The sequence below is a fragment of the Symphodus melops genome (assembly GCF_947650265.1).
Source record: "Symphodus melops genome assembly, chromosome: 1".
Lineage (NCBI taxonomy): Eukaryota > Metazoa > Chordata > Actinopteri > Labriformes > Labridae > Symphodus > Symphodus melops.
Genome location: NC_136691.1, coordinates 48,334,322 through 48,359,533, shown reverse-complemented (window position 1 = coordinate 48,359,533; position 25,212 = coordinate 48,334,322). Strand labels below are relative to the sequence as shown.

The following is a 25,212-nucleotide window of genomic DNA, read 5'->3' as shown; positions in this document are numbered from 1 at the left end:
TTACTTTTACTTTACTTTTATGCACGTTTATTTTGTGTAATGAAGGTTGGACAATAGAAATAAATGGAACACAAGCAATATATATATATAAACATCTAGAAATTATATATAAATATCTAGAAATTAATATATATATATATATATATATATATATATGGATAATTCCACTAACATAACTACATAACTATATATATATATATATATATATATTATCCGCGTCTCTATAATGAGTAATTGTGTGATTGTATATAAACGTATGTAAGAATCAGCTGACACGATCCGACAGATGAAATCCAAACAGCAAAGCTAACGACAAACAAACAACTTTTACACACCCAAACGAGACTGAACCATCTCGTACATTTGTCAAATCGAATTATATTATATTTTAGTTCGAGCTACTGAAATACCTTCTTGATTATAATTTCGGAAATTAATTTAAATAACATTATAGCTTCACAGTGTTAAAAGTTAAGCTAATGGGTGGTGGCTAACTGTACAACCGCTAGCTGACGAAGACTGACAGTTTCCATGGTTACAACAACCACAAAAGCCGAGAAACTAAGAAAAGACGACGCTCGGGTATCAAAATGCCTCGCTTTAATATAAAGCTTTAAAGACCAGAGACTCGGTCGATTTAAGAGACAAACCTTTGACCGTCGGCGCTGGAGACGTTGCTTAATCAGCTGACAACATTTCCTGTCATGTTTGGTGACGTCGTCGCACCAAGTCACAACAGCTAATTCTGCGCAACAAATGCGCATACAATGAAACACAAGCAAAAGACACACTTTAAAGTGAAATCTGATGGAAGGGAGTCATTTCTTTTAATCAATCCCTATTGCTTAAACAGTACTTGTCGTCAACAAAATTCCACTAACATAACTACATAACTAAGCTCATAGGTCCTTGGATTGTCCCTTACGAGTTGCCGTACTGCGGCTCTGCCAGCTGCCGCCTGTATCTTCTCTCCTCGCAGCAGTTTGATGTAGGGGTAAACATGTCTGTGACGGGAGGTGGTACGAGAGGGTTTTACTTCAACACAGTCCTGTCACTGGCCCGCTCTCTTGCTGCCCACCGTCCCGCACCGGTCGAAAAGGTGAGAAAGTATGACAGTTGATAAAAAAAATAAAATAATGTTAGGTTAATAAGCTTGTGTTTGAAACGCTCAGCAGCAACAGTTTTGTTCAGGGTGCAGCTCCGCTTCCGCACAGACGGTGTCTTCTTATTTTGATTAGTGACGTTGACAGTAAGGGCTCATATTTGATAGGTGTTTTTACTTTTGTAGTTTTGAATCTTTTTTACAGTATTTTTTTGTGGTAGAAAAAGAGACTAATGCTATAAAAAAGTGGCATTGCTGCTTACAGTATGTGGAGCCTGTTACTGCATCATCAGGTAGTGTAGTCAAGGCTTGATCAGCACTGCAGTCAAACAGGTTTGCAGGGTGAAGAGCCGGGGAAATGCTACACAATGGTTGTCCGAGTGCTTTATTCAGGAACAATGACAATAACTCATCTGTTGCAAAAAAAATGTAAATTTGTATTATTTTATTTTATTTGCCATTCTGTAGATGACTCAGCTTGGAAAAAAGCGTTTGGCAAACAAATTCTTTTACCTGGTGCAGCCAAATAAGTACTGTATACCAGAACAAACAAATATATCAAAGCTGTAAAAGGTTTTATCCTGGAAGTTCTACAGCTAAGATCAAAACTCAATATGGAACATGCAATTACATTTAAGTTTGTTGTGTTTTTTTGTTGTTGTTTTTTTTAAGTTGTAACAACAAACAGCTTTTCATGGTTCTTTCAGGTCCAAAAGCTACAATGTATGTGTCCGGTGGAAGTGCGTGGTGTGTTCACTCTGGATGTGCGTCGCAGAGATGCTGTTATTGCACTGGCTGTGTTTCTAGTGGAATCTGGCCTACAGGTGGGTGGCGGTCTGTAAAAGTTGACCTGTTCATTTTTTTTTTCATTCAGGGTGGTCACATTTCATCATCGCTTTGAGGAAACAAAGTTTGAACCTTTAGGCGGGATTATGCTGTGGATTTAAGATTGAAACACTACACACTATTGTATTATTCTTGCATTAGTGCACTTTATATAAAAACACATTATTATATAACTATTTGTCAGCTTTTGCTCCCAGCCTCTCAAAGGGCTATATCACCATGATAAGCTTATTCTCATAATCTGATTAAGCTGCTGATTAGACATGCAGCTGACCATGTAAGCCTCTAACCTCATCACTACGAGACACAGTGTGAAAAGCTCCCCAGTCATCTAATTATGTGGAGATGATAGCTTCACACCTAGATAGACTTATCTTTGAGCTACATTTTATTCTGCGTCAGAATGACTAGCACACAATATTATTTGATGCAAGTTATTTTACAGCAAACAAAAGTGTTTTTCTGTGCCAGCATGTGCATTTGTTTGTGGTGTAATGCTCTGCTTTACCCTGGCAGCACAAAGACACAATTGTTTCCTACTTGGTGAGCCTATTGAGAGGGCTGCCACGGGTCCAATGGATCGAAGAGAGCTCGTGCAAGAAAGGAAAGGGTAAGAACAATCCTCTTATAGAATGGCATTTTGTTTTACAGTGGCCTTTGTTTACTCCCTCTAACACTGACATTAATAATGTGAGTGGCCATTCCTATTGGTTTTCAATACAAATTCATATGAATATTGATATTTTGAGAATTATTGATAACATCCTTGAAAGGAAAAACATAATCCAGCTAAACATGTAAGTCAGATACAACATTGCAAAAAAACTCCGTACAGTGTTCCTGTACAGATTTCGACGTTTGATTGGCCCTTTTAACTGTTACATTTTTTTATTTTTTTATTTGTCTTGCTAAAATCTTGATGTGACATTGAACTGGAGGCGTTTGTATTTTTTTCCTCTTCAGATTTACTCCCAGTTGCAGAAAACTTCAGCTACTGTCTGGTAACTCTTCTGGCAGATGTTGCTCAGAGGGACCCAGACTCACGAGAAGAGGTCAGAGCTCTTTGAATTACCTTGTTGTTGAAATGTGCTATATAAATAAACTTGCCTTGCCTAGAAAGGAGTCATGATATGTCAGTCTTTTATAAGGGTGCTGTGAACTTAATAGCTGAGATACTGTTTCCACTTATTCCCCTCCAGATCTTGAACACTTTAATGGAGGTCTTGCAGGCATTGCAGGATATATGCCAAACTCCTGATAACCATGACAAAGGTACATGTGCAAACAGAAAAAAAAAAAAAAAAATACATACTGTATTTCAAGTCTTTCGAAAAAGTTCACAGATGCTTTCTTGCCTCTAGTCTACCTGTGCAGGTATGTTGTGCCCACTCTGCTGGGCATGACTCGGGCATTTGGCCGCTACAGCAACACAGAAGAAGCCCTGCTGTCCAAGTTATTCCCCAAAGATTCTCCTCCAGCTCGCTGCGTCACAGAGGAAACGGAGGGAGTGAGACGCAGGTCCTTCAATGACTTTCGCTCCATTCTGCCATCCTCACTGCTCACAGTGTGCCAAAGTGACAGTCTGCGTAGATCCACAGGCACCAACCTGGATGCTTCTGTACCGGTCAGTGCATGTTTTGATGAAGCTTTTAAAATGGTGGCATGGTTGTGTATTTAGGACAGTTAAAATGACTGCAGACTGGATTATCTTTGTGATTTTAAAAAAATCCAGGGAGAAGGTGTATTTGTAATGTGCCTTTTTTTCAGGGGTTAAATAAATATTTTGTATTTTTATGTGCCTTAGGTGTATTCAGATCCAGGAGGTCACTCACCCTGTTCCCCTACAGGCCCTGGCCAACATTACTTTGAAGGTAAAACTTTAAAAACATAATTTTCTTGTATAAAATGTGTATTTGCCAATGTTAAGTCAACTCATCAAAGCTTATCATCATTGATAATCAGCTTTATTTGTCATCAAGGTCTTTGGGCTGCATTTACCTTCTCTTTATGTTTCCTATATTGATAGCTCTTGACATTGGTGGCCTCTAGTCTTTTTGACACTGAAGCTCCCTCATGACGCAGTTTTCCTGCCAAAAAAGTTTCAATAATTCTCTGGTTTTATTGACAACACATTTTAACTTTCTTTACATTATGACAAACAATAGAGTCAAATTACATAATATACCATGTTACTCATAGCTTACCATTTGTGTTGGTCAGAATTCAAAATGGTTATGCCTTGAGGTTTTTGCTGTGCAGTGATCATACCTTACATAAGACAACTCTGGCACTCTTTCTCATATTTTTTTATTGTTAGTCTGTTTTCCTCTCTCGGTGAGTCATTTATTTGAAGGAAGAAAAAACATCTTAAACTGTTACATCAGTTTTTGGTATTTGAATTAAAAAGTATTAATCTTATGAGAGTCCTAATTCTGATCCTTCTGCAAAATCCATCCATCCTTCCATTAACTACACCACTTGTCCTGTTCACGGTTGGATCTGGTCCCAGCTGTCATTTGGCACACACAGCATCCTGAATGCAGCCGGTCATTTTGTTCATCGCTTCAAATGTTTCATGTCTCTTCCTGTTCTCCAACATTTCAGGAGCCAACCAACCAGACAGCAGCACAGTAGACCCTGACTACTACTTCTCGACAGTCAGCTCCAGTTTCTCATTGTCTCCTCTGTTCTTGGGAGTTGGGGAAAATGAGGTTGAGGTGCCGCTTGAATTGCTCCGACAGCTCCTTAACATGGTACAGAAAAACAGCGAGCATCAAACAGCATTCTGGCTTTTATTTCTACTATACTGTATGTTGCACCTTTACTAAAGGCTATGTGTGGTTCAACAGGTGAAGAGGTTTGTTTCAGATTCCTTTTTGAAAGCCCTGGACGCCACAATGACGGAGGTTACAGAGGTAACCATATTACCACCAGATGTGACCAAAACAAATTTTGATTTAAATTTTGATATCTGCCAATATCAGTGAACTGATCTTCTCTCTCGTCTCCCTTTTGTTATTTAGTCTAATCCTGGAATCAACCTCTATTACAAAACTTTCAGTGACCCTCTCTATGTATGTGTGTTCAAAATGCTGCGTGACACACTTTTCTACATGAAAGGTAAAGTATCTCAGGTGTCTTTTTTAATTTGTATTGAAGCCACACATTGCTGCTGAGGCTACTGCTGTATACATGTAGTCCAATCACATGATTGTTTAAAAATGATTGTATGTTTTTCAGCCTTACAGCAGGGATTTGTGCGGGAGGTTCATGACTTTGTTCTGGAACAGTTTAGCAGCAGCCAATCAGAGCTGCAGCGGGTACTTCATGATACGGGGGGGTTTCAGGGGGAACAGAGCCCCCTCAAGCTCCGTTGCCAAGCCAACGCTGCCTGCGTGGACCTCATGGTGTGGGCCGTCAAAGATGAGCAAGGTAATCATTGCAGCAGAGCAGAGCGTGAGCTTCGTTTATGTGCCAGCATCAAACTGCGGTGTGAATGTCTTATATTGTTCAAGTTGCATCACTTTCCTCTTCTGCTATTTTTATGTTAGGAGCAGAGAATCTGTGCACCAAACTGTCCGAGAAGTTGCAGTCGAAAACCTCAAGTAAAGTCATCATTGCGCACATGCCCCTGCTCATCTGCTGCCTGCAGGTATTTCACTACAAAGTAAAAAGAGAGTTAAGATATTTGCTCAAATGGAAGTGAAATGTTAGAAATGCTATTGGATTACTGCATTTATACAAATCTAATATAAACTAATTGGTTTCCTGGTAAATCAGAGGACTATTTTAATAAATTCTCCCGTCTTTCAGGGCCTGGGTCGTCTGTGTGAGAGGTTTCCAGTAGTCGCTCACTCTGCCACAACCTCTCTCAGGGATTTCCTGGTGGTTCCTTCCCCTGTTCTTATAAAACTCTACAAGTATCACAGCCAGTATAGCACGGGTACAGATATTTATTTAGGTTTTTTTTTTTTTTTTTACAATCTACAAGATTAAAACTCATTGTCATTTGATGTATTGAATCAAAGAAATGATTTTAAAGTCTGATTTATATGCAGCTCTTTGGCAAGACCTAATTCAAACATTGATACAAGCACTGATTTCAAACATGATGAGATGCATAATAACAACTTACTCACAGTTTTACATCACACAACCAAACTCCAACACGCACACATTCACATGATGACAGTATCGAGTGTTTTTATGTTTCTTATTTAAAGCAAGGACATTCTGATACAAAGTGACATTAAAATGAATAAAAAGCTGAGTCAGTGATAACAGAGCTGAATGGCTTCTAGCATAGGGTTCAATATAGAATACTAATACTCTGTGCAGACAGCTGAAGTTTTGAAATATTTTATACAGAACCAATCCAAATTGATAGTCTACTATGGAGTAAAAAAAACAAAATAATATTTCCTTAATATTTAAATACAAAACACATCTAGCAGAAGACTCCTCATCTCAAGGACAGCTCAAATGATATGTGCTAAAGAAAATAGGACAACAGTACACATAATTGAGTGCGTCATTGTATCCACAGGCCGGCATTTACTATTGATTCTAACAGAGTTTTATGGATGAGCACACAGACAGTTGAATTGCAGTTGACGTTATTGATGTTTCTATGTTGCTCATTGCAGTAGTCACAGCAGTGAGCTAAAGTTTGTTACATCACAGAAAAGTTCATGGTTTTTAGATTTTCCTGATAAACTCAATATCTTGTTATTGTTCACCTCTTTTGTTTTTGTTTGCAGCTACAGGAGAAATAAGGATTAATGTTACCAATGAGCACTCTCAGTCCACCTTCAGCGTCTTGCCAAACAGGAGAGATCAGCCGTCCATGTACGAGCAGCTCAGAGACATTTCCATTGACAACATATGCAGGTCAGGTTCAAACATCTGCCACAGCACGTGTTTACAAAAGAACATCTTCAGTGTGCTTAAAAAATATGCTTTGAAGTTGTTCATCTGTGTATTTCTCATCCCTCAGATGTCTTAAAGCAGGTCTGACCATGGATCATGTGATAGTGGAAGCCTTTCTTGCCAGTCTGTCCAACCGTCTCTACATCTCACAGGAGAACGATAAGTGAGCAGCATTGATTGTAACATGAAATAGATGGGCCTTGTGTCCAACCTGAACATTTTCAAGATGTGGACGCTGACAAACCGTTTTTTTCTAAAATGTGTCTCTCTGGCAGAGATGCCCATCTGATTCCAGATCACACAATTCGAGCCCTGGGCCACATCGCAGTGGCCCTGAGAGACACTCCTAAAGTGATGGAGCACATCCTACAAATCCTTCAACAAAAGTTCTGCCAGCCAACCTCACAGCTGGACGTTCTCATCATCGACCAGCTTGGCTGCATGGTCATTACAGGAAATGTGAGTTCACAATTTAACAGTATTTTGTCTGATTATACATTTACGAGTAAATGGGTAGTATTTATTATAGCAATACATAATTATCAGGCAAACATTTAAAAGTGTTAACTATTGATATAATCAGACATTTGGATGTGTATGATGTTACATAAGACTATAAACAGGTGCAATGTTATGTTTTTTTGTTTTTTTCATCCAGAAGGATTGACACGCTGTAATTATTGGAAACCTGCTGGCTGGTGTTTGCTGGCTCAGTGCCGAGTGCATTAAGAATAGGTTTCAGCAGCCTAGTTTACAACCCACTCGAGTGTAATGGGGGGGGTTTTGACAGCCAGTACACCCAGAATGCAAACAGTTACAATTAACAAAGGACTGAAAAAAGATCAGACTTTCTACAGAAGATACAAATTACTTACAAAATCTTCTGCTCTCATACAGATCTTATAGATGTGCATGTTATTCGTGTTAATAAGAAATAAAGAATTTTATCGTTTGAGTATAATTAATTTAGAAAGACTTGATTCTTCTTAATTCTGTTGGTCTGTTTGTCTGTTTGCTGTCCCATAGCAATACATCTATCAAGAGGTGTGGAACCTGTTCCAGCAGATCAGTGTGAAGGCCAGTTCAGTGGTCTATTCAGCTACCAAAGACTACAGAGACCATGGCTACAGGTCGGCATCTGCTTTTACCAGTGAACTAGAGTGATTTCTGGCATACAGAAGCAGGAAATGTGGCGTTGCTCTTTTCTCACTGCTACTAAGTGTGTCGACTTTTCTTACACCACATGTGTTTTCACCTGGTTTGTACGTGCTGTAATTGGTGTGTTCTGTTGATACCAGTGGTTAAAAATATATCTTGTGTGTCATGTAAACATTTTTCTTCATTGGGTAAAAATGTATTGAACTATTTCTCTTTCTGCACTGTTTTCCTCAGACACTGCTCCCTGGCAGTGATAAACGCTCTGGCTAACATTGCAGCAAACCTGCAGGGGGAGCAACTGGTGGACGAACTGATGGTAAACCTTTTAGAACTGTTTGTACAGCTTGGCCTGGAAGGAAAAAGAGCCAGTGAGAGGGCCTCTGACAAGGGACCCGCGCTGAAGGTACGTGCTTTAATGCATGAACATTTAAACACAACAGGAAATTCTTAACAGTGTGGCTTCATTAGTGAAAGCTTCTTATCTCCTGTAGTCATCAAGCAGTGCTGGAAATCTTGGAGTCCTCATTCCAGTGATCGCTGTGGTGAGTATGTCTGCTCCGATGGAGAACATCTCCATTCATTTAAAATAAGAATTTGTGTGAAGAAAGTGCCTACTTAGAGCACTGTTAAATGATCTGCATGAGATTTTCCTCAGTTGTTAGTGTTTAACTCAAACAACAAATACTGTTAGTTAATTATTGTTAGCTGCAGTACAAAAGTCTGTGTCACCGGTTTACTGTTGAATGTTGTTAGAGGACGCAAAGTGGAGCGTTGGGTTTTTCTCAGTTGGTAGAGCAGGCATCTCACGTACAGGGGCTACAGTCCTCGTAGCATTGGTCGCAGGTTCGACTCCTGGACCTGACGCTGTTTAATTCATGTCTTCCTTTACTCTCGCTTTACATATTTCCTGTCTCTCTAAAACGCTGTCCAATCTAAAAATAAAAACTCAAGCCACCTTGGGAAATATAAAGGAGAAATCCTGATGTTCAATAAGACACTACAAACATACATGACACACATACAGAGTCATTACTTGACAGTACATGTACATATTGTACTTCTAGAAGGATCCGGCTTTTATAAAAGCTATTACTGCAGCTGATTAACTAAATATTTTGGCAAAAATTCATAACTAACTAATTTATTTTTAGGATAATTTAGTTGTTCAGACAGGTTTTTTGGTGAAGTTTAGCTCTGTGAAGGATCGACAACCCGGCCCATGAACACAAGGCAGTCTGTGCGGTGCTCGTAGATCAGGAAGAGGAAGGGATGGTCCACAGTGAAGCGGATCTGGGAGGAGAGGGGCATGAAGCCCACCTGGGTCAGAGCTGCTGCCTCTGTGCCCTCCTCATTCACAGTGATGGTTCCCTGGTGCTTCATCTGCAGGAGATATCAGAAGGCTTATTATTATTTGTTTATTATGTAGGTGGTCAAGGGTCCACTTGACTCAGTTCTGATGTTAGCCTTTACGTCACAAGTCTATTACTTACTGTAATCCTAATTGATTCAGCATTTACTCACGTAGTTCATGGCAACCTTTTCAGAGGTCATTCTGGAGAAATCTCCGCTCTCTTGGAACAAGTCAGTGAGGCCCATCTCTTTCAAATTTGGAATCAAGTCATAATTTTGCTCCAATTTAAACCGAGGCAGCACCACCTCTCGAGTCCTAAAGGAAGCCAGAGAAAAGTTGTCGTTTTATTTTTTACTTTTTCATTTCTACCCAATTTGCAGCATTTTAAACATTCTCCGTGTACCATATTGTGATAAGACTTTCTGCACCTGTTTGTCATGTTTTTAAGCCATTTGTTGACAACAGTGGGAGAGACCTCCTGTTCCAAGGTCCTCATGTCGGCCATCTTCCTTGGCAAAGCAATGAGCATGCTGATGTTTCCTGTGTATGGGAGCTGAAAAAATAAAATGTTATTATTCAAGTCAGCCTAATATTCTATTGATGAGTTTATCACGGTATGTGAAACAGTTGGTACTCTACTGATTAGGTTTTCAGTTTTAAATCATTGTTGGCCGCCCACCTGTAGGATGTCACACTCCAGTTCATGGTCGGCCGCAGCCAGATAGTTCCCCTTATTTGTCATCATTGGCACACGGACAGTTGTCTTTTCATTAACTCTGAAGGTGCGGTAGTGAGTCAATTCTTTGGGGAACTTTTGTTCCCATGTTCCTGTTAATACAAACAAATAAAGTTAAGACTCAAATAGGATTTGTGTGCTCACTATTTCATTCAGGTAACCAGATAAAAGTCGTTTTAATTCTGCATCTTTAAATCTTTTGCATCATTTGACAGTAGGTGGCAGTCAGCGTGTCTGTTTTCACTTACCTTTGAAGTACAGGTAGTTGAGCAGCATCAGCACCATATTTGGGTCAACACTCTTCAGTGGATCTTTGATCAACCCTTTTGTGAGCTTCTGGATGCGGCGGTTGGCTTTGTTGAGGAAAGCAGGATCCCTGAAGTCCACTGACTGCGGCTCTGCGTAATAGAACGCTTTTGTCTCTGCTCGGAAAGCATCTCTCACCGTGACATTCTTCTTAAGGTAGACATCATTAACAGAGCGCAGCTTGTAGCCAAAATTCCTCCTGAAGAGCCTGTGTGTGAGCTTCCTGAACAGCTTGTGCACTGTGGTGTTGTCATAGTGATGACTCGCATTGACAAACTCAGCGAATCCCAGAGCTTTGTAGATCTGATCGTGGGTTCCTGATGCGGCTCCTAAAGACATCATCCCCATAGCGATGGAGATCCCAGCAGGGGCCAGCAGGATGTTATCAGTCTGGTTGACGTCGTTGCGAAGACTTCGATAGAGGTTGAAACCAAAGTGGGCGTTACCGATATTGAGACGCTGGAGGCGAGATCGACCCTGGAACAGCCGTAAGAGTCTGGCCCGGCGAATCTTTGGATCGGAAGGTTCAGCAAAGATGTCGATGTCTGGAGCTGGTGTGGCGATGTCATCGATCTCATCCCCCTCACTGGAAGATATTACGAACTCATTATCCAGCAAGTTAGAAGAGAGATTAGCGTTTGTTAAATAAAAAGTAACGGTTCACTTTTGCACATTTCAAGATCAGTGCTTGAATACAGTTTTTTACATTCAAGTATTTCTTGAAATTATGAGGTTAACTCCAAGTTTATGATTAGAATAACCTGTGTTGTACCAACGGTAAACAAGTCATTTATTTTGTATGACTTGTCTCAGCCTCTTCTCACAATCTTGTATTTTTCATATAATCCAACAGAAATTACAATCTTCAACACTCACGTGTAGTCGTCATGGCCAGCAGCCAGGATCTTATCGAAATCAATATAATCTTCATCCTCGAAACCATCAAAAACCAGATCATTAGTGACCGTGTTTTCTTTGTGGAACTCCAGCGGGATGGCCTCTATATCTACGGCGTCACCTTCAAAGCCTCTGGGGTCCGGCTGAGGGTCAGCGAAGTGAGAGCTAAGGTCTTTGATCCCGGCTAGAGATGGACTGACCAGCAGACAGGCCAAAGAGATGAAAGTGATGACCCACATACTGAAGGCTGAGGCAGAGCAAATTAATATTAGTATTGATAATTAAAAATCAGATCGATACTAAAGTAGATCAGATAAAATGACATTCCAATAAATCCATGGCTTCACTGTCTAAACACTGAAAAAGGTTTCAATATAAATCTTCTTTATGGCAGTCTCTGTCAGTGCAATGTCTTACCTTAACCGTGTGCTGGTGGGAAGTGCTGTGCTGCTGCTGTTTATGGGACTAAGAGCAAAGAATTGAATGCAAAAGTGAACTTTGATGTGGGCTCTTCCTGAACAAATAGACCAGATCAAACAGAGCAAAAGGTGCTGTGCCTGACTAAAAGCTTTAACTCTTCACAATTCAACTTGTTTGTTACTTAGAATTCATCAACTAAAACAGATTTTGAGATGTTTTCTGCAGCTGCTTGTTTTTGTCATATATTTTTTTGTGTTGTGTTTAACAGCTCAAAAAAAGATTTAAACTTTTAGCATTAAAAAAAATCCCCAGACAGTTCTCAATTTCTTCAAGATCCATTTTAAATACATTCTGAGTATATGCATCATCTCTTTCTTTAACCCACTTTATTCATCCATTTTTTAAATCCCAGTTAACCAGGAGGCTTCCACCAATCAAAGAGGCCAAACCGCGTCTCCAGAAGCTGTTCAGGGATTTCTGGTTGTACTCTGTGGTCATGGGTTTTGCTGTGGAAGGATCAGGTGTGCAAACTAAAAACTGATATCAGTAAATTACATGTATAACAATTATGTTCTTTTTTTGAATGGTTTCGTTTTTTATGTGCTGTCCTGTATATGTTTGTTTGTATGCTCACAGTGCAAGGCAAATTTCCCCAGGGGCAATAAAGGTTTAATTTATTCAGTCATAGTAAAACTTGGAGCTGATATTTCAATTAGGTTTTGTGAATAAAAACATAATTAATAGCCAATAACTCTCCCAAAAAGAAAAATGTTGAAACATTAGAATGCCCTCTACCTTCATTTGATGGGCATGCGTCCCATTTTTTCACCTATGTATGTTTCCTATCAGCTATCAAAGGACAAGTGTCATTAAATTGCTGTGAGACAAATGGGTGACTGTACTTGTAATGAATTAGGAGGATTAAATCACTACCCAATGAGGAACACACTGTATGTTTGGGATAGAGATTTGTTAATTAGATATGATAAAGATAGATGGTTGGGTTTGCTTTTATCAGTATCAAGTATAACCACAAACATGGGAACATTTTGTTTTATTTCAAAAGTCTTCAAACTATTATTTATAGTCCTGTGGCTCTCTGAATATCTGAATATATATTTTGTCCATTCAGGGCTTTGGCCAGAGGAGTGGTATGAAGGAGTTTGTGAGATCGCCACCAAGTCTCCTTTACTCACCTTCCCCAGCGGAGAACCTCTGCGCTCGGAGCTGCAATACAACTCGGCTTTGAAAAATGATACAGTCACACCGGTACAGAGTTCATGTAGAGTTTCTTTCTTGGAGGGGGGGTGAGGGTTACTTTGTATGATAGAACAAAAATGGCATTTATTTTAAACTGTTCCTTCATGTCCTCCAGGCTGAGTTGAGTGAGCTACGGCTAACCATCAGTAATCTCCTGGACCCTACTCCTGAAGGATCGGCCCTCATTAACAAGCTCGACTTCGCCATGTCCACATACCTGCTCTCAGTCTACAGACTAGAATACATGAGGTCAGCTCCCTCTCATTTATGTGTCTGGATACTTTATATAAAATGTCAGACTATGAGGATTTGTAACATCTCTCTCTGATGTTTCACACTTCAAGGATGCTACGATCCAATGATCCTGACAGATTCCAGGTCATGTTCAGGTACTTTGAAGACAAAGCCATCCAGAAAGACAAGTCCGGTAAGGAATTTATTTTATTGTTGCATTCAGTATTTCCCACCTGCTATGTATTTACTTTTGTCAAATTCCTGTTTTTGTCTTTGCAGGCATGATGCAGTGCATCATATGTGTTGGTGATAAGGTGTTTGATGTCTTTCTCCAGATGATGGCAGAAAAGGTTGGTACTTTGGTTTCCATGGAAATCAAAGGTTGTGGTACACAATTACAGAGGCCTGAATTGTATTGCTTATTGTATCACTATCAATCACAGCATGTTTCTCATGTTTTTAAGCCAAAGACCAAAGAACACGAGGAAGAACTGGAGCGACATGCCCAGTTCTTACTGGTCAACTTTAACCACACACACAAGAGGATCCGCAGAGTGGCAGATAAATATCTCTCTGGTTTGGCTGAGACGTGAGTAGTCATGGTTGAAGAGCCTTGCCTGCCTGCAGGTTTTTCCTTTATTTCGGATACAGTGTTGTTTCTTTTTCTCATCAGTTTTTACCTTGAACAGATTTCCCCACCTGCTTTGGAGCGGCCGTGTGTTGAAGACAATGTTGGACATCTTGCAGACACTCTCACTCTCACTAAGTGCTGTAAGTATGAAGGCTGGTGTGAAGAGCACAGTGCCAGCTTTAAGGTTTATATCTCTAAAAATAAAATCAAAGGCTGTGAAATTATATACGGCAGCTTAAATTCAACATCAAATAAAAAAGTATTAGGTTTGGAGTAAAAGCTAAGTGTCAATTATTTCCACTTGTTTTGGTGGTTACATCAGTCGAGCAGGTGGTCACGGGTGTGACTATTAGCTTCAGTTTCAACAAATGTCGTTCCTTTATATTTAGGACATCCACAAGGATCAGCCTTACTATGATATTCCAGACACGCCATACAGGATCACAGTACCTGACACGTATGAGGCCCGAGAGGTGAGTTGGATTGTGTTACACTTTTGACCACTAGAGGGCAGCACAACATCGGTTTGAAAGACCTGAAGAAGCTACTTCTTGTTCAGCTGTCCTTTTAGGATTCTATATTCTGTTCATTATAAATCCTGAGTGATAGAAGGATGTGTAATGACACCATTTGTTTAACAAACTAAACTTCACTTGTTTTAGAGGAGGTTAACCTTGCTCCAGCAGTTTTTGTGGGGATGCATCTTTATTGAATTGTATAGTCTACCACCCCTTTTGTATTTGATAAATGATTTTTCATAAGTAATCAAACTGTTTCTTCATCCTTCTGTAGAGCATAGTGAAGGACTTTGCTGCTCGCTGTGGTGAGATCCTGAAAGAGGCAATGAAATGGGCCCCTTCAGTCACAAAGTCCCACCTACAGGTACGTTTCTAAATCTTATTGTTTGAGCAGGAAACTCTTCCTCAGCATCTGAAATATGAGCAGACGTAAAGAGCTGCAAGGAGTGTCAACAAAGACTCAGAGAAATATAAAAGTATTTTATATTAACTGCTTTTTTTAGTTTAAAGAAACAATACAGCTTTTAGTAAAGTATGTTATAAAAAGTATGTTACAGTCTGGTTGTGCTTACAGAGTTCTTTGACAACAATGTTCATGAACAACAACTTACCGTTTTATAATCTGACTTCCATGTATATTTATAATTGTTGTACCTTTACTGACTAATATATTTCCTCTCTTTTCTCTGATCTCGTTCAGGAGTACCTAAACAAGCATCAGAACTGGGTGTCAGGACTGTCCCAGCACACAGGCCTGGCCATGGCTACAGAGAGCATACTGCACTTTGCAGGCTACAACAGACAGAGTACTACACTCGGCGTGAGTCAAACGCACATGTTGATATCCCTCGCAGTTTTCACACAGAGTCCCTTGACAGACTTTCAGTCGACACAGCAAAAGGCCTCAGAGTCATTATCTCAGTATTACAAAGATTTATTGAAAGGGCACCTCTAAACTCTTCAGAGGCTTGAGGATCCTGAAGGATGACTGGGATGCTGTTTCACTTTTTGAGGATAAAGAAGTAAAAAAACAGAACTTTGTGACATCAGTGACTGTCCTCAAACTTTTAATCCAAAATCAGTTCTCCACTACTGATCGCTGAGGCCTTTTGATTTGTGCTTATTAACATTTTGTGGAACGTGAACTGTTTTTCAGTTTTCAGATACGGTCAGGGTACACAGGTTTATCGTTTTAAAGCTTTTGCAGTTCTGTTAACACTGATAGTCATGATTCTTTGCTGTGCTTAATTCTGTGTGTACTCAGTAGCTTGATAAACTCTGGGTGTAGCTGTTAAGTTGTTAACAGTTCTGTACGTCTATATGTGCTTGCACACTAGTCTTTGTGACATTGTTTTGCTTGCTCTACATTTTCTTGTGTGTTCCTGGGCTTTCATTCTGCTATGTCTGTCTTTTCATTTGCTTCATTTGTTGTCTTTTTTTAAACTGCACCGAACTTCCGACCTGGTTGCTTGGCTGGTTTGCGGATTTGCTGGTAACCTGGTTACTTACCTGCAATGGATTGGTGGGTTTGTTGGCTGGTTGCCCATTTGGCTAACGGTTTATGCTGGGGCTGTCCTCCACCATGTGGCCAACCGTAGGCTGCTTACCCTCAGGTTGGTCTGAACACTTAATACAGTGAGACAGGGCACAGGCATGAGGCCCTACTGTAAGTACTTCCAGAACTGTCATAGAACAGCTATGTAACCTGCGTTCCCAGCCAGTGTCTGTGTGACCCTAAGGTGTCCCTTAACTTTTTTTCATCAGACCACCCAGTTGACTGAGAGACCAGCATGTGTGAAGAAGGACTACTCCAACTTCATGGCTTCACTCAACCTGCGTAATCGCTACACTGGAGAGGTGAAGAAGTTTTCAGACAATGATGGAGCTTTGCCAGACTTTCTGCCCGGAAAAGTATAATTCATACCTGTCTGTTTATGTGCTGCACAGGTGGCAGGCATGATCCAGTTCTCAGAGGCGACTCACAGCCAGTCAGACCTCAACAAACTAATAATCCTTCAGATGACCAGTGCTCTGGACAAAAAAAAGCCAGAGGCCTTCACCCAGTCCATGTTCAAGATGGCTGCCCTGCTAATAACTACAAAAAGTGAGCAGCCACTCCACCATTTGAATAAAGAATTGCTTGGCCACGAATGAAGTTCTGATCATGTTTTCTTCCTTCAGACTGTGATCCTCTGCTCCTACACCATCTGTGTTGGTCTCCTTTGAAGATGTTTACAGAACACGGCATGGAAACTGCAATCGCCTGCTGGGAATGGCTCCTGGCTGCACACAACGGGGTGGAAGTGCCTGTGTGTTTATTTTTTTTAATGACTTGTGAATTATGTAAATCAATGCATTTTGAAAATTAGTAATAAATGAACTCTCTCGTTCTTTTTCCATCTGCCTAGTTTATGCGTGAGATGGCGGGAGCTTGGCAGATGTCAGTTGAGAAGAAGATGGGTTTGTTTTCAGAGACGAAGGTGGAGGCCGGACCCCTGGCTGTCTCAGAGGAGAGTCAACCTGCACCCTGTGCTCCTGACGTCATCCCTCACTTTCTCTGGATAGAGGTCAGTCAGTGATGAATGACAAACGATTTCTCGTCTTCTCTTTTGCTCACTTATACTGAATATTAAGGTGTTATAAAAACTTCTTCCAGAAATGCATTCACTTATTATCAGCAAAATATTTACTATTTACTTATTTATTTACTCCTCTTTTCTGCCCCCCTCCCCCCTCAGTTTCTGGTGCAGAGGTTTGAGATCGCCAAGTACAGCAGCGCTGACCAGGTGGACATTTTCGCCACTATTTTGCAAAGATCTCTGTCTCTGAGTGTTGGAGGGCCCAAAAGCAGCCTAAACCGACATGTTGCTGCCATTGGACCAAGATTCAGGTACTTCATCCTGTACTATAATTACCTGGTTGTAATAATAATAATAATAAAAAACCCATCACTGAACACTATATACTGTACCAGGATAAACAGTTATGTGAACTAATGAAACCCAAACCTGAAAACACTGTTCAATCACAACTCTTTATTTTCAGGCTGCTGACTCTGGGTCTCACTCTTCTGCATGCTGATGTTGTGACAAATGCCACCATCAGAAATGTGCTTAGAGAGAAGATCTATTCCACAGCCTTTGACTACTTCAGGTAGACATTTTCTAATCTGCTACGATTGCTTATGTTAAAACTCAACTTGTCTTGGGTATGATTTTATCAACTCCCTTCTTTGCTTTCTCTTTGTTTGTGTAGTGTTGCTCCCAAATTCCCCCCTCAGACAGATAATAGGCTCAGAGAAGACATCAGCATCATGATCAAGTTTTATGCCAGCCTGCAGTCGGACAAGAAGTATCTGGCTGCCAGCCAGCTGGTTCCTCCAGGTACAGGACTGGGCCTTCTGTGGGTAAACTTTCAGTCATGATAACGAGTAGCGATACCTCATAGCCTGGCCTCTCACACTTTTTTGTATCCATTAGAATTCTTTGTTTTTTCTTGCGTCCTGTTGCAGTTTCCATCCCTCTAGAATGTTCTTTAAGCGGTTTTCTTTATTTTATTACACAGTAAGACATCTGTAGTCATCCCAATACCCAAGAAGGTTTCTAATCTGGAATATAACAATGCATCAACAGGTGCTAAATAATGTTAAGTTTGCAAGATGTTGTTCACATGAATCAACATTTCATCATGACTTTATTTGACTCACCTGCAGAAAGTGTGGCAGTTATACCACCTGGGTTTTGTGTATGCGGGAAAGGCTCTTGCCACCAACTATAGGAGTTACGTTCTGTTTTGGGCGTTTACATTTGAATTCTCTTGGATGATGGTTATTGATGAATAGGACAGGTTACAGGTGTGTTTTTTGTGTAGATCCTCAGGACATGTCTGTGAACAGCCTGTCAGTGATGGCAGTGACAGATAGTCGCAGCAGTCTCGATGCAGCCGTGGGTCAAAGGCAGCAGGTGGCTCAGGGATGGATCAACACATACCCTCTGTCCTCTGGGATCTCCACCATATCCAAGAAATCAGGTAAAATGTACACAATGCTTACTCTTAGCTATAGCTTTTATCTGCGTCTTATTCATAGATGGAATGGCTGTTCAGTATTTTCCTGTCATACTCCATGCAGCACTGGTTTGTTGTTTCTGTTTCAGGACTTTCTAAAAAAAGCAACAGAGGCTCTCAGCTGCACAAGTACTACATGAAACGTCGAACTCTATTACTGGCTTTACTGGTAAAAACATGAAACTTTCCCTAAATATAAAACAATGAACGTCAAACATATCCACATGTTGTTCTGTTCTGATGAGTTCTATTCCCTGTGTCTCACCAGGCCAGTGAGATTGAACGTCTGACCATCTGGTACAACCCGTTGTCCACTCAAGAGCTCGTCATTTCCACTGAACAATCAGTGGAGACCAGTATAGCTAACTGGAGGTCCAAATACATCAGCCTGACAGAGAAACAGTGGAAGGACAATGTCAACCTGGCCTGGAGCATAGCCCCTTACCTTGCACTTCAGCTGCCCGCCAGGTACACAGAGAAACATAAAGCTCTACACCCAAGTATTCATGTTTTCCTGAAACAAGTGTGACATTTAAAACAACGATGATAGTGTCCCCAAAAAAATAAGTTAAGGGAATTTTTAAATGTCCTTAAGTAAGGGAATCACTGCCAAATTACAACAAAATAAGTTTGCAGAGAATTCAGAGTCCAGCTTAATAAATGTATATCCTTTTACTCACATTAACATTTACACTACAGATCTTATAATATACACAAGTAATGGCTTTTTTTGGCTTTATCCCTATCAAATGATCTTTAAGGACATGTAGGAAAGTTATGTCATACAGATAAAGTCAATTATTGGGCACCACATACCCAGGTTTGTATTTCTTTTTCAGATTTAAAAACACAGAGGCGATTGTATCTGAGGTGACCCGCCTGGTGAGAATGGACCCGGCTTCTGTATGTGATGTTCCAGAAGCAGTGAAGGTGAGGCCGTCCCTCTGATTCCTTTGTGGGTTTATTCTTGTGTTTTTGTCGTAGATTATTATAAAACAAGGGGGAGAGCGACAAAGCTTAGGTAAGTTTTTGATTGGAGGTCAAAGCAGCTTGACACGATTGAAATGAAACAGCATATATTACCTCGTGTGATGCAAACCAATTGTTTTGTAGCCAAACTGATCTTCTGCACATGTGATACATTTGGCACCAAGAAAAAAAAAAAGACTCCTTTCATTCCATGTATCTTAAACTCCATAGCCGATAATTTATCTACTTCCTGAGCTGCTTCATTGTCTCCCCACTGGACTCTTTGACTTTTCATTTTCTTCTCTCCGCATGTTTTCTGCCTTCTCTGTTTAATGTATGCATTAAACATACATTATAATGTATTAATGTATGCACTATACTGTAAAACCTGCTGGAACATTTTTAAGGCTTCATTTAGCATTTGACTTGCCATTATATAGAGTTATTACAATAATCATATCCATAGATATAAAAACAGTCATCCACATAGGTGAATTGTCATGTTTAGTGTCATGAATCACTTTTGACAGTCTTTGTCTTAAAGTGTGCAACATGTTCTCATTAAATCTTAGAAGTGGTTTGTTTTGTCAGGACACGAGATAAACAGAAACAACAGTGTTGTGCTGTCTTGAGGCTGTATGCTCCATCACTTGTTGGTGTGTTATTGAAGTTCTCTCTTTCCCTCCTGCCTCCTCCAGTCCTCTCTGTTTAGTTCACACCTGAATGAGCTCTTAATGAGCCTCCTATCTGTCTGAAGAAGAAGCAGGGGAGGCAGAGCATGGCCTTCCCATAAGGCTTCATAATTTAGTAAATGAGCCTCCTCCATAGTTGTTTATTCCCGTCACTTTAACGATTAATAAACACAACGTCCCCTGGGGGCTAGTTAGCACACTAGCAGGCTCGGGGTCAGAACCTTGCATCAGATTCCTGTCATGTTTGGATATGGACTCATTAATCTTGTGTTGCACGTTGAACTCAGAAAAGATCATACTTCTACGGTTTGATGACTTTCTTTCATGTTACATATATGTCTCTCTCATTTCTCTATTTTTTGCCTTTCCTCAGTTCCTGGTAACATGGCACACTATCGACTCTGACTCTCCAGAGCTGAGTCACATCCTGTGCTGGGCCCCGGCAGATCCCCCAACTGGACTGTCCTACTTCTCCTCCCTGTACCCTCCTCACCCCCTCACAGCTCAGTACGGAGTCAAAGTGCTCAGGTCCTTTCCCCCTGTAAGTTCTCACATACAGCACATGTTCATTGTCACTTGTGTTCATTGTTTTCTGTACTTTTACTCAACCATAGTCCCCTTAAGTAGCATATAGTGTTAGACACCATCACATGTGAGTTTGTCAAATGATATAATTACTCTAACACTCCTGTTTCAGAAAAGTGGATTAATGAAAATTCTGAATTTATTAAGTCTGACTTGAGAGATGTTTTGTTTCAGAAAGGGAAGTAAATCAAACTGGAGAATGAAGGGTAACTCAAGGTCAGTCCAGAAAGGGAGGCAACTTTAGCTCTGAGTCCGTTACTATGGTAACTGAGTCGGTCAACCCAATCGAGTCAAGAGCAGGTTTTCTTCTTGAACTCTGACTGAACCCTCTCAGAGCTGATTGAACAAACTCAAATCAGCTGTTCTAGAACCAGAAAATCAGAAGTTCACAGCTCAGGCTCGATCCACTTGGAGACTCTGATTCTCAGAATTGGATGAGTCAGGGACTCTCCTAATTATTAATGGGAAACTGTTGCATATCATTTCACCATTATATAATAATTATTACATTTTGTCCTTTGTTTGCAGGATGCCATTTTGTTTTACATTCCACAAATTGTCCAAGCCCTTCGTTATGATAAGGTAAATATCAGGTTTTATGAGTCAGTAAATACACAGATCCTCAGACGGTCAAATGATGTGTTGTGTTTATCTGTATATAGATGGGTTATGTGAGGGAGTACATCCTGTGGGCTGCTCAGAAGTCTCAGCTTCTGGCTCACCAGTTTATCTGGAACATGAAGACCAACATATTCCTGGACGAGGAAGGAAATCAGAAAGACCGTGAGAAGAATTTTTCGCCCTCTCTTTTGGACTCGTTCACATCACGAGACTTTGTCACTAGAATGCATAACCCTACGTTCTTCTCTCTGTGCAGCTGATATAGGTGAGCTGCTGGAGCAGATGGTGGAGGAGATCATCGGCTCTCTGTCGGGCCCGGCCAAGGATTTCTATCAGAGAGAGTTTGACTTCTTCAACAAGATCATCAACGTGTCAGCCATTATCAAGTATGAGCACTACCATTTCAATGGACTCCTGATAACAGGAGGATCTTTTTAACACGCCTTCGGCACCTTTCCCAACATTATCATATCACATTGATTTATATGAGCTGCTGTTTTTCAAAAGATGAAAATATTTTCAACCCACACCTCACACCATGAGTAATACTTTTGAACTTAGTCACTTATCTTTGCCCGATGCCTGAAAGTTAAACCAAACTCTCTAGGCTACCTGTAAGCTGTTTATGAAACGTAAACTCATTTTCCCCTTCGCTGACGTGTTTTGTTTCCATTGTGCCTTGTACCACATGTGAGCTACTCTCTAAATCCCTTTTGTTGTTTGATTTTGTTGTTCTGGAAGATGTTGACCTGTGTTGCGTATCCCTCTGCCACAGATTATTTGTCTCTCAGTGTGAACGCTCTGAAGCTGATGAGCATCTTTCTGACAGGTCCCATTATTGCTGCCTCTTATCAAGAGTGCTCTGTTAGTCCACTGGAGGCAGGCAAACATCCCCTCAGCCCTCATTACAATGATAATTACAACTCACCTAGGGGGAAACTTCTCCATCCGCTGGTTTGACTTTCTGTTACCCCAGTGACTCCCCTCTGTGAATAACAGCAGAGCCCGACTGTCACCTGTGGTCTGAAGTCATTCAGTAAGATAGCCATGCATGCTACACATTTTATATATTCTTTATTATAGCAGGGAGAGCACATTGAGACATTGAGACAGAGGACACTCAATGGATCAATGAATTGTTTTCATTCGAAAATTGATCTGAATCTGAATTGAAATCGAAATCGCGAGACACCCAAAGATTCCCAGCCTTCGATAGAATAAGATAAAAAACACAATTAAAATATTTACAAATGCATTCATAAAGACCCTGATTCTTGAATATCTGGAAACTCTGAGCTCAAGCTGCCTAATGTTTGTCTTTATCAGACCTTTTCCCAAAGGGGAGGAGAGGAAGAGGGCCTGCCTGGAAACCATGTCACAGATCAAAGTCCAACCTGGCTGTTATCTGCCCAGTAACCCAGAGGCCATAGTTCTGGATATAGACTACAAATCTGGGACCCCCATGCAGAGGTGGGCTTAAAAAGGATCTTTTATTATGCTTGTAGCAGTAAGCAAACGTATGATGAAGAAATGTGACACCAACATTTTACCACTTTAAATGATGTCTTTTGCAGCGCTGCCAAAGCTCCTTACCTGGCCAAGTTTAAAGTCATGAGGTGTGGAGTCAGTGAGCTGGAAAAAGAAGGTATAGCTAACATTAAATCAGCCTAAAATATATTGATGTTGTCAAAAATATGCACAGACAAACCGTGTGTCGTTCGTATCTTGTCAGGTATGCAGTGTCGCTCAGATTCTTTGGATGGAGAGAAAAGTGAAGAGGAGGCAAAGAGAATCTGCTGGCAGGCGGCCATCTTCAAAGTGGGAGATGACTGTCGACAGGTCTATTTTCAAAACTCCTCAGCTTTCCCTAAATACACTGCTTAACCATTTCATTCAATATCTTATGTAATAATATATATATATTCCTAAACTCTCTTGCTTTACCCCTTTCTCTGTGTTTACAGGACATGCTGGCTCTTCAGATCATCAGCCTGTTTAAGAACATCTTCCAGCTCGTGGGTCTGGATCTCTACGTGTTTCCTTACAGGGTCGTAGCCACGGCCCCTGGAGTACGTACAAACCAACCTTTCTTTCTTCCACCACGATGTTCAAAACTGCACAATGAACTACCCTGTAATGAAAACACTTCTTGTCACTCTTCTTGTTTCTGACGTTCCGCTGAAGTGTGGAGTGATCGAGTGCATCCCAGACTGCAAGTCTCGTGACCAGCTGGGCCGACAGACAGACTTTGGCATGTACGACTATTTCAGAAACCAGTACGGAGATGAATCCACACTAGCTTTCCAGAAGGTAAATGCAAAATACAAGCGACATTGATTCATTTACATCTGTAAACTTGTACAAGTCTTAGTGCTTAAGAATTGAAATCACTATTAGTTTAATCACACTTCTCTTCTCAGGCGCGGTACAACTTCATCCGCAGTATGGCTGCCTACAGCTTGCTGCTCTTCTTGCTGCAGATTAAAGACCGACACAATGGCAACATCATGCTGGACAGCCAGGGCCACCTCATCCACATCGGTGTGTATCGTCTGTTAAAGTTCATATGAAAATGTAATGAAGGGCTTTACCAGACTCGAGGCTGAAAAACTTTCTTGAAACATTTTTTAACTCAACATTTTAAATTGCATTCACTTATTGTTTTAAAGACAGACAGTCACTGTAGTTTGATCAACAATCATGAAAAAAAAAAAAAACAAGATGAAAAAAATGTCAGTCCTTTTTGAGACCATACTGGAATATTAACCCTTGCAACCATAAGCATTCCTTTTAAAGTGTTTGTCGACCCTTTTATAAGACAAAGTATTGTGAAATGATTTGATTAAATTTGCCAAATTTTATCTTCATATTTAATAATGGCTCTATTACAATTGAAAAACATGTGTTTATGTGTTTCCAGACTTTGGGTTCATGTTTGAAAGTTCTCCTGGTGGGAACCTCGGCTGGGAGCCGGACATCAAGCTAACTGATGAGATGGTGATGATCATGGGCGGGAAGATGGAGGCAACTCCCTTCAAATGGTTCATGGAGATGTGTGTGAGAGGATACCTGGCTGTCAGGTGAGAATGCAGAAATTCAAAATCAAATGTTTGTTTAACCAAAAAATGGTCAACATGTGATATAAAACTTTTTTTTTTTTTATTAGGCCCTACATGGACGGAGTGGTCTCTTTAGTTACACTCATGCTGGACACTGGGCTCCCCTGTTTCAGAGGACAGACCATCAAACTGCTCAAGTGAGTAAGGTGTGTGTGTGTGTGTGTGTGTGTGTGTGTTTGGTGCTTCATAATCTCTTTCTATGACACCTAGGCAACGATTTAATCCTGGTTTGAGTGAGAAAGACGCAGCTTCCTTCATCATCAAAGTCATTCAGAACTGCTTCCTCAGCAACAGGTCAGAATGAAACCTCAAACATTACACCCTTTTCTTCATTCCCTGCCGAAACATTAACATGTCTTTATTTTGTCTTTCAGGAGTAAAACTTATGACATGCTCCAGTATTACCAGAACCAGATCCCGTACTAATTGTGTGTGCCTGAGCATGTGCTTGTATTGGCTGGTACATGGTGTGTGTGCATGCACAAGCTTGTGTGTGTCACTTGTTGAGCTCTAGATTCAACAGCTGTGGCTCTTTGTTTCTGCTGATTGTTTGATGTCGGATATTTCTGTTTGCTTTTGCTTCTCGTTTCCCCCAGAACTGTATTTTCCTTGGACTAGTTGTTTTATGCCCTATTTATTTGATGTTAAAGCCAATGTTTTTATTTTATTTTATTATTCTATTGCACTGGCAATATGACTTGTGTGCACTTAGAAACTCTTGTTAGCCTGCACGTTCAATAAATACTCATTATGAGCTTGTGCCAATCTATCAA

The 25,212-nt window shown here is 40.5% G+C and overlaps 3 protein-coding genes across 5 annotated transcripts in view; 1 reads left to right on the top strand and 2 right to left on the bottom strand.

Moving 5' to 3' along the window:
• Nucleotides 1-919, bottom strand: part of snap29 (synaptosome associated protein 29) — a 4,560-nt gene extending 3,641 nt beyond the window's left edge. The window contains exon 1 of one of the 3 annotated variants that reach the window (XM_079368372.1): nt 651-919. In XM_079368372.1, the coding sequence (XP_079224498.1) occupies nt 651-764 (114 nt within the window). In that variant the 5' untranslated portion in view covers nt 765-919. Of the gene's footprint in view, nt 1-335; nt 610-650 lie in introns of those variants that run through there. The other 2 variants (XM_079368373.1, XM_079368374.1) reach the window with 2 other exon arrangements.
• pi4kab (phosphatidylinositol 4-kinase, catalytic, alpha b) lies at nt 684-25,212 on the top strand. Its single transcript, XM_079368347.1, has 56 exons — nt 684-765; nt 926-1,099; nt 1,810-1,926; nt 2,465-2,558; nt 2,912-3,000; nt 3,148-3,220; nt 3,310-3,572; nt 3,753-3,819; nt 4,553-4,701; nt 4,798-4,863; nt 4,972-5,068; nt 5,189-5,380; nt 5,500-5,600; nt 5,762-5,891; nt 6,709-6,838; nt 6,945-7,040; nt 7,153-7,336; nt 7,904-8,007; nt 8,270-8,438; nt 8,527-8,577; nt 12,158-12,266; nt 12,878-13,014; nt 13,121-13,254; nt 13,350-13,432; nt 13,519-13,589; nt 13,704-13,828; nt 13,929-14,010; nt 14,260-14,343; nt 14,663-14,752; nt 15,089-15,208; nt 15,987-16,001; nt 16,153-16,245; nt 16,336-16,492; nt 16,570-16,697; nt 16,797-16,955; nt 17,127-17,278; nt 17,434-17,541; nt 17,644-17,771; nt 18,259-18,417; nt 18,543-18,622; nt 18,722-18,921; nt 19,293-19,383; nt 20,488-20,655; nt 21,228-21,281; nt 21,362-21,482; nt 21,577-21,706; nt 22,647-22,790; nt 22,895-22,965; nt 23,053-23,159; nt 23,285-23,389; nt 23,505-23,630; nt 23,741-23,861; nt 24,241-24,400; nt 24,487-24,576; nt 24,650-24,733; nt 24,814-25,212. Exons 1-56 carry the CDS (start codon nt 757-759, stop codon nt 24,863-24,865), a joined length of 6,393 nt encoding a protein of 2,130 aa, XP_079224473.1. The 5' UTR covers nt 684-756; the 3' UTR covers nt 24,866-25,212.
• On the bottom strand, nt 8,434-11,589 carry serpind1 (serpin peptidase inhibitor, clade D (heparin cofactor), member 1). The gene is made up of 6 exons (XM_079368359.1): nt 11,305-11,589; nt 10,371-11,014; nt 10,066-10,214; nt 9,815-9,939; nt 9,557-9,701; nt 8,434-9,415 (listed from the first exon to the last, which is right to left on the bottom strand). The coding sequence occupies exons 1-6, from the start codon at nt 11,562-11,564 to the stop codon at nt 9,224-9,226; spliced, it is 1,515 nt and encodes a 504-aa protein (XP_079224485.1). The 5' UTR covers nt 11,565-11,589; the 3' UTR covers nt 8,434-9,223.

What these genes read in the sequence shown, in the direction of transcription:
- pi4kab (XM_079368347.1), top strand. An exon ending in TCACAAAGTCCCACCTACAG is followed by an intron (nt 14,753 to 15,088) that starts GTACGTTTCTAA and finishes GATCTCGTTCAG; the next exon opens with GAGTACCTAAACAAGCATCA. An exon ending in CTCACTTTCTCTGGATAGAG is followed by an intron (nt 16,956 to 17,126) that starts GTCAGTCAGTGA and finishes CTCCCCCCTCAG; the next exon opens with TTTCTGGTGCAGAGGTTTGA.
- serpind1 (XM_079368359.1), bottom strand. Translation starts at nt 11,564, where the DNA reads ATGTGGGTCATCACTTTCATCTCTTTGGCCTGTCTGCTGGTCAGTCCA. An exon ending in GCTGGCCATGACGACTACAC is followed by an intron (nt 11,015 to 11,304) that starts GTGAGTGTTGAA and finishes AATATCTTCCAG; the next exon opens with TGAGGGGGATGAGATCGATG. An exon ending in CTTAAAAACATGACAAACAG is followed by an intron (nt 9,702 to 9,814) that starts GTGCAGAAAGTC and finishes GGCTTCCTTTAG; the next exon opens with GACTCGAGAGGTGGTGCTGC.